We start from the raw sequence: 13648 nt of genomic DNA on the forward strand, positions 1-13648 counted from the left end.
AAGACGCACCCCCTTTTTCCCCTCAATTTTGGGGGAAAAAAAGTGCGTCTTACAAAGCGGAAAATACGGTATACTTCAAAAACACGTGGCATCAAAGAAGTAAATGTTCTTCCGATCTCATAAAACGGCACTGTCACCATCTGCTCTAAGGATATCGCCATACAACACTAGGAAAATGAGGCTGAGCTAAATCTTTATATAGTACCTGGAATTATCTTACAGATGTAATGGGCAGTGCTAAAATAAAGAAAAAAACAAGAATGCATGGTAAGATAATTAATTACCATAAAACAAAATGAAGATATTTATGGCATACACCGAGAAAGCATAACAAGTAGTTCAGAAGTGAATGTTCACCTAACCATTACCCATTACTAATAGTAACTAAAAAATAGAACATTTCTGCTTGGTCGGGTACTAATGGGCTTGTAGAGGTTCTTTGGAGAGTCTTCATTTTTTATGCTCAGGGTGTGCACTTACATCTGAGAAATCCAAATTAGCTGCAAGCCAGTTGTCATAATATATTGACTATATTAAGGAGATGTCATTGAGATTATAATGAGATTGATTCTTGATAGTTTTTACACTTTTGTTTGCTTTCTGGAAATTAAAAACATCTCAAGACTTAAAAGGTCTTTGCAAATTCTTCCATAAGAAATCAAAAGACTGGAAATGTGATACATGAGATGTATTACCTAAAGCATAAAGGAGAAGAAAAAATTCCATTCATCTGTAGCAGGTATGAAAGTATCAGTCACTGACAGACCCTAAGGCTATGTGCCCACGTAGCGTTTTAAAACGCACACTAAAAACCAAACTCCTTACCAGAAATCGCACGGTTTTTTCCGCGCGATTTCACCGCGGTTCTGTTCGCGATTTTGCCGCAATTTTCTCAAGCACTTTCCAAGCAATTTGAAGCATCGCTTGGAAAGTGATTGACAGGTTGGTCACACTCGTCAAACATAGTGTTTGACAAGTGTGACCAGCTTTTTACTATTGAGGCCGCCTATGCGGCATCAATAGTAAAAGATAGAATGTTAAAAATGATAAAAAAATAAAAAATCGGGGTATATTTACCTTCCGACGTCCCGCGCTGCCATCCCGAGCCTCAGTGTCCCCAGCGATGCCTTGCGAGACCTGTGATGACGTTGGTCTTGCGTTACTATAGCGATCTCGCGAGACCGCGTCATCACAGGACCTTGCCGCAAGGCATTACTGGGAACGCTTAGGCCGGGAATGCAGCACGGGACGTCGGAAGGTAAATATACCCCGATTTTTTATTTTTTATTCTTTTTTTTACAGGGGTATGGTACCCAGGGCCTGGAGGACAGTCTCCTCTCCTCCACACCGTGGGTACCAACCGCACATGAGACGCTTAACTTCCCGCATGGTGGGCATAGCCACATGCGGGAAGTCAGCGATTCTCATGCATTCCTATGGGCGCGGAATTGCGGCAATTCTTTGCGATTCCGCACAAAAGAATGATCATGCTGCGATTTTTTCCGCGATGCAATTCCGCCGCGGAAAGAAGTGCAGCATTAGCACAGCATGTGCGGAATGCCATAGGAATGCATGGGGGGGCGTTCTGTACACGATTTTTAAACGTTTTTGCTGCGTTTTCGCACCGAAAATCGCGGCAAAAACGCTTAAAAATCGCATCGTGGGCACATAGCCTTAGGCTGAGGGTGTCCAAAAACCCCTGTGCCATATAAAAAATAGCAACAATCTAGATAGCACAATGTAGTTAATAAAAATACAAGCTTTTTCATTGGAGTCCAAGAACTTCAAGATGATCTATCTATCTATCTATCTATCTATCTATCTACTGTATCTATCTATCTATCTCATATCTATCTATCTACCATCTATCTTTTTATCTATCAATCATCTATCTATCCCATATCCATCTGTCTCTCTAATCTATGTATCTACTCAATCTATCCACCAAATATCTATCTATCTATCTATCTATCTATCTATCTATCTATCTATCTATCTATCTATCTATCTATCTATCTATCACATATCTATTTATCCCATATCCATCTATTTATCTAATCTATTTTTCTTAAAGATGGCCCCTATGCACATAATATTGAGGAACAGGAAGTCTGGTATGGATAAGGACTACTGTGGTCTTCTCAAAGAGGTGGTCTTTTGGAGAGGTTTTCACTTTAGAGATAAATCTAATATATATAAAGCTCAGTGTGTGTGTGTATGTATGTGTCCAGGATTGGCATCTGCACCGTTGCAGCTACAGCCACAAAATTTTGCACAGTCACACATCTGGACCCAGAGAGCGTCCTAGGCTATGTTGTGAGGTGAAATTTTAACCCCGCACGTTCCAATTCCCCAAACAATTTTACCCCTATCTACATAATGGGGAAAAAGTGAAAGGAAAAGTGTTGGAGGCAAATTGACAGCTGCCAGATGTGAACAAGGGGGACTTAAAGAATGAGAGCAATGGCACCAAAGAGTATATACTGTACAGTTGCTAAGGTGGGGCCCTGACATGGGATACTCACCACACACGGGGATATGAACACACACACAAAATGCGCCACACACTACCACGTGCTTCAACACATATACCACCCTCAGCACACATTTCACCACACATACACCAACCTCGCCACATAAAAGTCGAAACACAAAAGTCACCACTCAAAACTCGCCACGCTGTCCCAGAGCTATTTAAAAGATGAAAAATGAGCTGTGATTGGTTGCTATCAGCAACAGTTTTCTTTGTAGACAGTTGTGGTAACTGAGGCCTATTATTCCTATCATTTCTATGGTGTTATCGTCCTTCTGTAAAGCTGGAAATAACACAATTTATTACCGCGCCAACACAGACCACCCTCTGACACAGACTGCAGAGGGAGCCCAGTATCACACAGGATAGGATTAGATACACGGCTCAGCAGTCATTATCACACAGGAGAGGATTAGATACACAGCTCAGCAGTCAGTATCATACAGGATAGGAATAGATACACAGCTCAGCAGTCAGTATCACACAGGATAGGATTAGATACACAGCTCAGCAGTCAATATCACACAGGAGAGAATTAGACACATGGCTCAGCAGGCAGTATCACACAGGATAGGATTAGATACACAGCTCAGCAGTCAGTACCACACAGGATAGGAATAGATACACGGCTCAGCAAACAGTAACACACAGGATAGGATTAGATACGCAGCTCAGCACACAGTATCACACAGAATAGTATTAGATACACCGCTCAGCAGTCAGTATCACTCACGATAGGATTAGATACACGCCTCAACAGCCAGTATCACACAGGATAGGATTAGATACGCAGCTCAGCACACAGTATCACACAGAATAGTATTAGATACACTGCTCAGCAGACAGTATCACACAGGATAGGAATATATACATGGCTCAGCAGACAGTATCACACAGGATAGGATTAGATACACAGCTCAGCAGTCAGTATCACACAGGATAGGAATATATACATGGCTCAGCAGACAGTATCACACAGGATAGGATTAGATACATGGCTCAGCACACAGTATCACACAGAATAGTATTAGATACATGGCTCAGCAGACAGTATCACACAGAATAAGATTAGATACACGGCTTAGCAGTCAGTAACACACATGATAGAATTAGGTACATGGCTCTGCAGTCAGTATCACACAGGATAGGATTAGATACACAGCTCAGCAGTCAGTATCACACAGGATAGGATTAGATACACGGCTGAACAGTCAGTAACACAGGATAGGAATAGATACACAGCTCAGCAGAAAGTATCACACAGGAGAGGATTAGGTACACAGCTCAGCAGACATTATCACACAGGATAGGGTTAGATACACAGCTCAGAAACAGGATGTGCCAAAGGAGAGGACATTTTCATTCCAAGAATTCCACTCATTCCATCTGATTTGTGTTTTGATTTTAAACGCCTCCAGTTTCCAGTTCAACTGCTATTTGCAATGTCCATTAACAAGGCTCAGGGACAGTCCTTGAAAGCAGTAGGGATCGATTTGCAATCTCCATGCTTTTCTCATGGTCAACTTTACGTGGTCTGTTCAAGAGTTGGAACTGCCAAAAATCTGTTCATCTTTGCACCGAAAGGAAAAACCAAAACATGTTGTTTATCAAAAGGCTCTTGAATGAGTTGAAAATAAAATACTATCAATACTTGGGTAATCGTGTAGTTAATTTGTGTTGCAAATCTGTAGTGTTGAATATATGATGTGAAATGTTTTTATGTGTAATATAATCATTATAATTTGTTATAATTAACGACAGTTGGTTACTATGCCCAGGCAACTCCGGGCTCTTCAGCTAGTGTATTTATATATTGCATGTATGGAATTATTACTAAAGCAATGATTCTTCCATAAAGAAAGAATTGCAACAGACCCCCCAACTCTCTTTCACCTAAAAAGGAGCCCTGAAGGTAACATGCAGTGTCAAAATCTTGGCTTAAAAAATTAATGGATCTGAAAATAAGGTGAAGCATTCGGATTGTTCTGGGCACATGGCATCACGAGTAAAGCAAGGCATTGAAAAGCCACCAGGTAAGTACACGGCAGGTCAGCATACAGCTTCCCATTACATTGTTAGGAATGATATGCACATTAATTACTGGGGAAATGATTCATTTTGGATATGAGAGAACCTTCAAATGCTCTTCACAATTCTCTGAGAGACAAATTAGCTCTGAATCATCTGAATCACTAACTGGAGAGTTACTTTAATATTTTATATAAATAAAAGAATATTTACCAACACTTATCTCCTGCTTCTTTACGATTAAATAAATATAGAAGACTAAGGAATGTAAAACAAGCGAGCAGGACATATCCCCTATATTCAACATCCATTAAATTACGTCAAGGTGAACATTCTACTGATTCTAAAAAAAAACGCAAAACAAACAACAAATAATCAATGGAGTCACTGTGGTGTAGGAGGATTCCAGCAGAAACAAAATAGGAGTTTGCCTTGGAAAGGGTATCAGGCTGCTTGACAAGAAATGACTGCCATCTTCAGGCACTCGCTTAATCAACAGGGTCATCTGAAAACATTCAATAGAATCAGGACAAGAATCTATTAAAGGCAGGAGAAGCCAATACCATCCTTCAGAGAAGAAGAAACTCACTGAATGTTACTACAGAACAACAGGTAAAACGAGACGCACAAAGCAATGGTCACTCCAGAGCCCAAGCCTCATTACAGCCATCTCTATCACATCAATCTCCTCAATTATCCATCTATCTCATCTCTATCTATCCATCCATCCATCCATCCATCTATTTATCTATCTATCTATCTAGATGGATAGATATTCATCCATCTATCTGCTCTTCTACAAATGACATCACAAACACGTATTATTGTCCTACGCCACATGACAATATTTTCCTGATACCAGTGAGACAGGTGTCACACGCTGTGGTCCACAGAACCTTGGAGGAGATGCCTGTTTGAATGCAATATTTCAGACAAGAGCCATATTTTGAGATAAAATCCCCAAGATGTCTCAGCTGGAGCCATGCTGATTAGTATTCACCAGCTATGTACACCTAGAAGGAGTCTTTCCCTTATGTGCTGTATTAAGACTGCAATGGTCAATCCAAATCATGATCATCTTCTGGTCAGAGGAAGCCCCCATATGGAATGATGCATGCTGAGTTCCCATGGAATGACATGGTAAGGCATCTGTTGCTAATTCAGCTGAACGTAATGTGTAACAAGGAATGGAGAGAACGTGAAATAATTATCATATGGTGGCTGATACTTTCTAGATGAGCCCTGGATAGAAGTCATAGGTACAAGGGTCTTAGCATCTGGCTGCAGGCAGGGAAGGTGAGCATGAACCTAAGCACCATGATGGGGCAGGCAGGGAAGGTGAGCATGCACCTAAGCACCATGATGGGGCAGGCAGGGAAGGTGAGCGTGCACCTATGCACCATGATGGGGCAGGCAGGGAAGGTGAGCGTGCACCTAAGCACCATGATGGGGCAGGCAGGGAAGGTAAGCGTGCACCTATGCACCATGATGGGGCTGGCAGGGAAGGTGAGCATGCACCTAAGCACCATGATGGGGCAGGCAGGGAAGGTGAGCGTGCACCTATGCGCCATGATGGGGCTGGCAGGGAAGGTGAGCATGCACCTAAGCACCATGATGGGGCAGGCAGGGAAGGTGAGCGTGCACCTATGCACCATGATGGGGCAGGCAGGGAAGGTGAGCATGCACCTATGCATCATGATGGGGCAGGCAGGGAAGGTGAGCATGCACCTATGCACCATGATGGGGCAGGCAGGGAAGGTGAGCATGCACCTATGCATCATGATGGGGCAGGCAGGGAAGGTGAGCGTGCACCTATGCACCATGATGGGGCAGGCAGGGAAGGTGAGCGTGCACCTATGCACCATGATGGGGCAGGCAGGGAAGGTGAGCGTGCACCTATGCACCATGATGGGGCAGGCAGGGAAGGTGAGCGTGCACCTATGCACCATGATGGGGCAGGCAGGGAAGGTGAGCGTGCACCTTTGCACCATGATGGGGCTGGCAGGGAAGGTGAGCGTGCACCTATGCACCATGATGGGGCAGGCAGGGAAGGTGAGCGTGCACCTTTGCACCATGATGGGGCTGGCAGGGAAGGTGAGCGTGCACCTATGCACCATGATGGGGCAGGCAGGGAAGGTGAGCCTGCACATATGCACCATGATGGGGCAGGCAGGGAAGGTGAGCGTGCACCTATGCACCATGATGGGGCAGGCAGGGAAGGTGAGCATGCACCTATGCATCATGATGGGGCAGGCAGGGAAGGTGAGCATGCACCTATGCACCATGATGGGGCAGGCAGGGAAGGTGAGCGTGCACCTATGCACCATGATGGGGCAGGCAGGGAAGGTGAGCGTGAACCTAAGCACCATGATGGGGCAGGCAGGGAAGGTGAGCATGCACCTAAGCACCATGATGGGGCAGGCAGGGAAGGTGAGCGTGCACCTATGCACCATGATGGGGCAGGCAGGGAAGGTGAGCGTGCACCTATGCACCATGATGGGGCAGGCAGGGAAGGTGAGCGTGCACCTATGCACCATGATGGGGCAGGCAGGGAAGGTGAGCATGCACCTAAGCACCATGATGGGGCAGGCAGGGAAGGTGAGCGTGCACCTATGCACCATGATTGGGCAGGCAGGGAAGGTGAGCGTGCACCTAAGCACCATGATGGGGCAGGCAGGGAAGGTGAGCGTGCACCTAAGCACCATGATGGGGCAGGCAGGGAAGGTGAGCATGAACCTAAGCACCATGATGGGGCAGGCAGGGAAGGTGAGCGTGCACCTAAGCACCATGATGGGGCAGGCAGGGAAGGTGAGCGTGCACCTATGCACCATGATGGGGCAGGCAGGGAAGGTGAGCGTGCACCTAAGCACCATGATGGGGCAGGCAGGGAAGGTGAGCGTGCACCTATGCACCATGATGGGGCAGGCAGGGAAGGTGAGCATGAACCTAAGCACCATGATGGAGCAGGCAGGGAAGGTGAGCATGCACCTAAGCACCATGATGGGGCAGGCAGGGAAGGTGAGCGTGCACCTATGCACCATGATGGGGCAGGCAGGGAAGGTGAGCGTGCACCTATGCACCATGATGGGGCAGGCAGGGAAGGTGAGCATGCACCTAAGCACCATGATGGGGCAGGCAGGGAAGGTGAGCGTGCACCTATGCACCATGATGGGGCAGGCAGGGAAGGTGAGCGTGCACCTAAGCACCATGATGGGGCAGGCAGGGAAGGTGAGCGTGCACCTAAGCACCATGATGGGGCAGGCAGGGAAGGTGAGCGTGCACCTAAGCACCATGATGGGGCAGGCAGGGAAGGTGAGCGTGCACCTAAGCACCATGATGGGGCAGGCAGGGAAGGTGAGCGTGCACCTATGCACCATGATGGGGCAGGCAGGGAAGGTGAGCATGCACCTAAGCACCATGATGGGGCAGGCAGGGAAGGTGAGCGTGCACCTATGCACCATGATGGGGCAGGCAGGGAAGGTGAGCGTGCACCTATGCACCATGATGGGGCAGGCAGGGAAGGTGAGCGTGCACCTATGCACCATGATGGGGCAGGCAGGGAAGGTGAGCATGCACCTAAGCACCATGATGGGGCAGGCAGGGAAGGTGAGCGTGCACCTATGCACCATGATGGGGCAGGCAGGGAAGGTGAGCATGCACCTATGCACCATGATGGGGCAGGCAGGGAAGGTGAGCGTGCACCTAAGCACCATGATGGGGCAGGCAGGGAAGGTGAGCATGCACCTAAGCACCATGATGGGGCAGGCAGGGAAGGTGAGCATGCACCTATGCACCATGATGGGGCAGGCAGGGAAGGTGAGCATGCACCTATGCACCATGATGGGGCAGGCAGGGAAGGTGAGCGTGCACCTAAGCACCATGATGGGGCAGGCAGGGAAGGTGAGCGTGCACCTATGCACCATGATGGGGCAGGCAGGGAAGGTGAGCGTGCACCTATGCACCATGATGGGGCAGGCAGGGAAGGTGAGCGTGCACCTAAGCACCATGATGGGGCAGGCAGGGAAGGTGAGCATGAACCTAAGCACCATGATGGGGCAGGCAGGGAAGGTGAGCGTGCACCTATGCACCATGATGGGGCAGACAGCACAGTCTGCTTTTCTGCATTCCCTCCATCATTACACAGACTCCCACTCAGGAATGGAGCCTTGTTGCTATGTTCTGCTGAAATCACGCAGTGCACAGTGACAGCTCCCCCACAGCACGCCGTCCCTTTCCCAGAGCCACACCGTACTAGCCCGGTGACTACCAGCAGACCGTGGCGATCCTTACCGCGGTGTCATAAAGCTTGAGGTCCAGGACGTAGGGATGCAGCAGGGATTCATTGCGGATCTGATCGATGGCCAGCAGCACCGCCGGCAGGATGCCTCGGCCGATATTTCCCTTCGCCACCGTCTCGCTAAGGGGCATCAAGCCCATGATAGACAGCGAGGTGCCGTTCGCCGGCTGCTCTATGGTGGTCCCGCTCGATCCACGAACCAGCCCCGGTCCCAGTCCCAGTCCCAGCACCAGCAGCAGGCATTGCGGAGGCAGCACTGGCATCGGAAGAGCAGGTCTCGTGCAGCCTCCGGCGGCTCCAGCACCACGGACAGCGCCAGCTGACCGCCGCTGCCTCCTCGGGGACGGAGCCATTCCGGTGTGTGACTGCAGGGGAGATGGAGCGGGTCCGCCCTCTCTCAGGAGGGCTCCCCCAGCATAGGCGGGCCGGCAGAGAGGGGCTCACAGCTCAGACCCCCTGCGGGACATGACAGGGGCATGGACCGGGGCAGCACGACATGGCAGCGATCCGTCCCTCTCTTCCTACTTGTCTCTCTTCGAGGATCAGGGTGTCCCCCTCCCTCTCACACCCCTGACAATCCGACGGGCAATGGCGCCTCCTTCTTCACGGCTCCCAATTGTAGCACCGCCACCGCCAGTGCAGGAGCCACAGCCGAGCAGGCACACTGCGACACCGGGGAGGAGAAGGAAAGCCCGGGCTCAGGATGGCTGCTCCGAGGCTCCGCTGCAGGCTGTGGGCTCCGGTGCTTGTCCCCGGGGAAGGAGGATCGCTCATCCCAGCCCGGGTGCCAGGATGCCGGGCATGGTGGTCGGGCAGAGGGGGCACAGCAGGTTGGGGAGCAGTCACCAGTGCACAGGAGCCAGAGATGGCGTGGTGCACCTGGTGGGCAGGAGGCTGGAATATCCTGCTACACAAGGACTGCAGGGAAGACACTGGTCCGCTGATTGCCGGGGCACAAAGGGTTAATGACAGCTGCGGATCGGATCCTGCTGTAGATCGGGGAGAGGAAGGTTCTCCATCCAGCGATCACTGGGATCCATTCCTGGCTTCATCCAGTCAGACAGAATACATGTCAGGTCTCCTGCAGTGCTGCAATGCCTGTGCTGTCAGGATTAGATCAGCCTCAGAAGAATGTCTGCTCCCCCAGCCCCATACACACAGTGTCTGCTCCCCAGCACTATACACACAGTGTCTGCTCCTCCAGCACTATACACACAGTGTCTGCTCCCCCAGCCCCATACACACAGTGTCTGCTCCCCCAGCCCCATACACACAGTGTCTGCTCCCCCAGCCCTATACACACAGTGTCTGCTCCTCCAGCACTATACACACAGTGTCTGCTCCTCCAGCACTATACACACAGTGTCTGCTCCCCCAGCCCCATACACACAGTGTCTGCTCCCCCAGCCCTATACACACAGTGTCTGCTCCTCCAGCACTATACACACAGTGTCTGCTCCCCCAGCCCCATACACACAGTGTCTGCTCCCCCAGCACTATACACACAGTGTCTGCTCCTCCAGCACTATACACACAGTGTCTGCTCCCCCAGCCCCATACACACAGTGTCTGCTCCCCCAGCACTATACACACAGTGTCTGCTCCTCCAGCACTATACACACAGTGTCTGCTCCCCCAGCCCCATACACACAGTGTCTGCTCCCCCAGCACTATACACACAGTGTCTGCTCCTCCAGCACCATACACACAGTGTCTGCTCCCCAGCCCCATACACACAGTGTCTGCTCCCCAGCACTATACACACAGTGTCTGCTCCTCCAGCACTATACACACAGTGTCTGCTCCCCCAGCCCCATACACACAGTGTCTGCTCCCCCAGCACTATACACACAGTGTCTGCTCCTCCAGCACCATACACACAGTGTCTGCTCCCCAGCCCCATACACACAGTGTCTGCTCCCCAGCACTATACACACAGTGTCTGCTCCTCCAGCACTATACACACAGTGTCTGCTTCCCCAGCCCCATACACACAGTGTCTGCTCCCCCAGCCCCATACACACAGTGTCTGCTCCCCCAGCCCTATACACACAGTGTCTGCTCCTCCAGCACTATACACACAGTGTCTGCTCCCCCAGCCCCATACACACAGTGTCTGCTCCCCCAGCACTATACACACAGTGTCTGCTCCCCCAGCCCCATACACACAGTGTCTGCTCCCCAGCACTATACACACAGTGTCTGCTCCCCCAGCCCTATACACACAGTGTCTGCTCCTCCAGCACTATACACACAGTGTCTGCTCCCCCAGCCCCATACACACAGTGTCTGCTCCCCCAGCACTATACACACAGTGTCTGCTCCCCCAGCCCCATACACACAGTGTCTGCTCCCCAGCACTATACACACAGTGTCTGCTCCTCCAGCACTATACACACAGTGTCTGCTCCTCCAGCACTATACACACAGTGTCTGCTCCCCCAGCACTATACACACAGTGTCTGCTCCTCCAGCACTATACACACAGTGTCTGCTCCTCCAGCACTATACACACAGTGTCTGCTCCTCCAGCACTATACACACAGTGTCTGCTCCTCCAGCACTATACACACAGTGTCTGCTCCCCAGCACTATACACACAGTGTCTGCTCCTCCAGCACTATACACACAGTGTCTGCTCCTCCAGCACTATACACACAGTGTCTGCTCCTCCAGCACTATACACACAGTGTCTGCTCCTCCAGCACTATACACACAGTGTCTGCTCCTCCAGCACTATACACACAGTGTCTGCTCCCCCAGCCCCAAACACACAGTGTCTGCTCCCCAGCACTATACACACAGTGTCTGCTCCTCCAGCACTATACACACAGTGTCTGCTCCTCCAGCACTATACACACAGTGTCTGCTCCCCCAGCCCCATACACACAGTGTCTGCTCCCCAGCACTATACACACAGTGTCTGCTCCTCCAGCACTATACACACAGTGTCTGCTCCTCCAGCACTATACACACAGTGTCTGCTCCTCCAGCACTATACACACAGTGCTCCTCCAGCCCAATACACACAGTGTCTGCTCCTCCAGCCCAATACACACAGTGTCTGCTCCCCCAGCCCCATACACACAGTGTCTGCTCCCCAGCACTATACACACAGTGTCTGCTCCTCCAGCACTATACACACAGTGTCTGCTCCCCAGCACTATACACACAGTGTCTGCTCCTCCAGCACTATACACACAGTGTCTGCTCCTCCAGCACTATACACACAGTGTCTGCTCCTCCAGCACTATACACACAGTGTCTGCTCCTCCAGCACTATACACACAGTGTCTGCTCCCCAGCACTATACACACAGTGTCTGCTCCTCCAGCACTATACACACAGTGTCTGCTCCTCCAGCACTATACACACAGTGTCTGCTCCTCCAGCACTATACACACAGTGTCTGCTCCCCAGCACTATACACACAGTGTCTGCTCCTCCAGCACTATACACACAGTGTCTGCTCCTCCAGCACTATACACACAGTGTCTGCTCCTCCAGCACTATACACACAGTGTCTGCTCCCCAGCACTATACACACAGTGTCTGCTCCCCAGCACTATACACACAGTGTCTGCTCCCCAGCACTATACACACAGTGTCTGCTCCCCAGCACTATACACACACAGTGTCTGCTCCCCAGCACTATACACACAGTGTCTGCTCCCCAGCACTATACACACAGTGTCTGCTCCCCAGCACTATACACACAGTGTCTGCTCCCCAGCACTATACACACAGTGTCTGCTCCCCAGCACTATACACACAGTGTCTGCTCCTCCAGCACCATACACACAGTGTCTGCTCCCCAGCACTATATACACAGTGTCTGCTCCCCCAGCCCCATACACACAGTGTCTGCTCCCCCAGCCCCATACACACAGTGTCTGCTCCTCCAGCACTATATACACAGTGTCTGCTCCCCCAGCCCCATACACACAGTGTCTGCTACCCCAGCCCCATACACACAGTGTCTGCTCCCCAGCACTATACACACAGTGTCTGCTCCCCCAGCACTATACACACAGTGTCTGCTCCCCCAGCACTATACACACAGTGTCTGCTCCCCAGCACTATATACACAGTGTCTGCTCCCCCAGCCCCATACACACAGTGTCTGCTCCCCCAGCCCCATACACCCAGTGTCTGCTCCCCAGCACTATAGACACAGTGTCTGCTCCTCCAGCACTATACACACAGTGTCTGCTCCTCCAGCCCTAAACACACAGTGTCTGCTCCTCCAGCCCTATACACACAGTGTCTGCTCCCCCAGCCCCATACACACAGTGTCTGCTCCCCCAGCACTATACACACAGTGTCTGCTCCCCCAGCCCCGTACACAGTGTCTGCTCCCCAGCACTATACACACAGTGTCTGCTCCCCCAGCACTAAACACACAGTGTCTGCTCCCCAGCACTATACACACAGTGTCTGCTCCTCCAGCACTATACACACAGTGTCTGCTCCTCCAGCCCTATACACACAGTGTCTGCTCCCCCAGCCCCGTACACACAGTGTCTGCTCCCCCAGCACTATACACACAGTGTCTGCTCCCCCAGCACTATACACACAGTGTCTGCTCCCCCAGCCCCGTACACACAGTGTCTGCTCCCCAGCACTATACACACAGTGTCTGCTCCCCCAGCACTATACACACAGTGTCTGCTCCCCAACCCCGTACACACAGTGTCTGCTCCCCAGCACTATACACACAGTGTCTGCTCCCCAGCACTATACACACAGTGTCTGCTCCCCAGCACTATACACACAGTGTCTGCTCCCCC

At 50.9% G+C, this 13648-nt stretch overlaps 1 protein-coding gene across 1 annotated transcript in view; it reads right to left on the bottom strand.

The window, feature by feature from the left end:
• The window catches only part of GABBR2 (gamma-aminobutyric acid type B receptor subunit 2), a 1198492-nt gene extending 1188509 nt beyond the window's left edge, over nt 1-9983 (bottom strand). Inside the window, exon 1 of the mRNA XM_073587861.1 lies at nt 8852-9983. Coding sequence (XP_073443962.1) covers nt 8852-9211 — 360 coding nt within the window. The 5' untranslated portion in view covers nt 9212-9983. The remainder of the gene's footprint in view (nt 1-8851) is intronic.
• Between the last annotated feature and the right edge of the window lie 3665 nt (nt 9984-13648).

The sequence above is a fragment of the Dendrobates tinctorius genome, unplaced genomic scaffold (assembly GCF_039654945.1).
Source record: "Dendrobates tinctorius isolate UK_male_01 unplaced genomic scaffold, ASM3965494v1 ptg000102l, whole genome shotgun sequence".
Taxonomy (NCBI): Eukaryota; Metazoa; Chordata; class Amphibia; order Anura; family Dendrobatidae; genus Dendrobates; species Dendrobates tinctorius.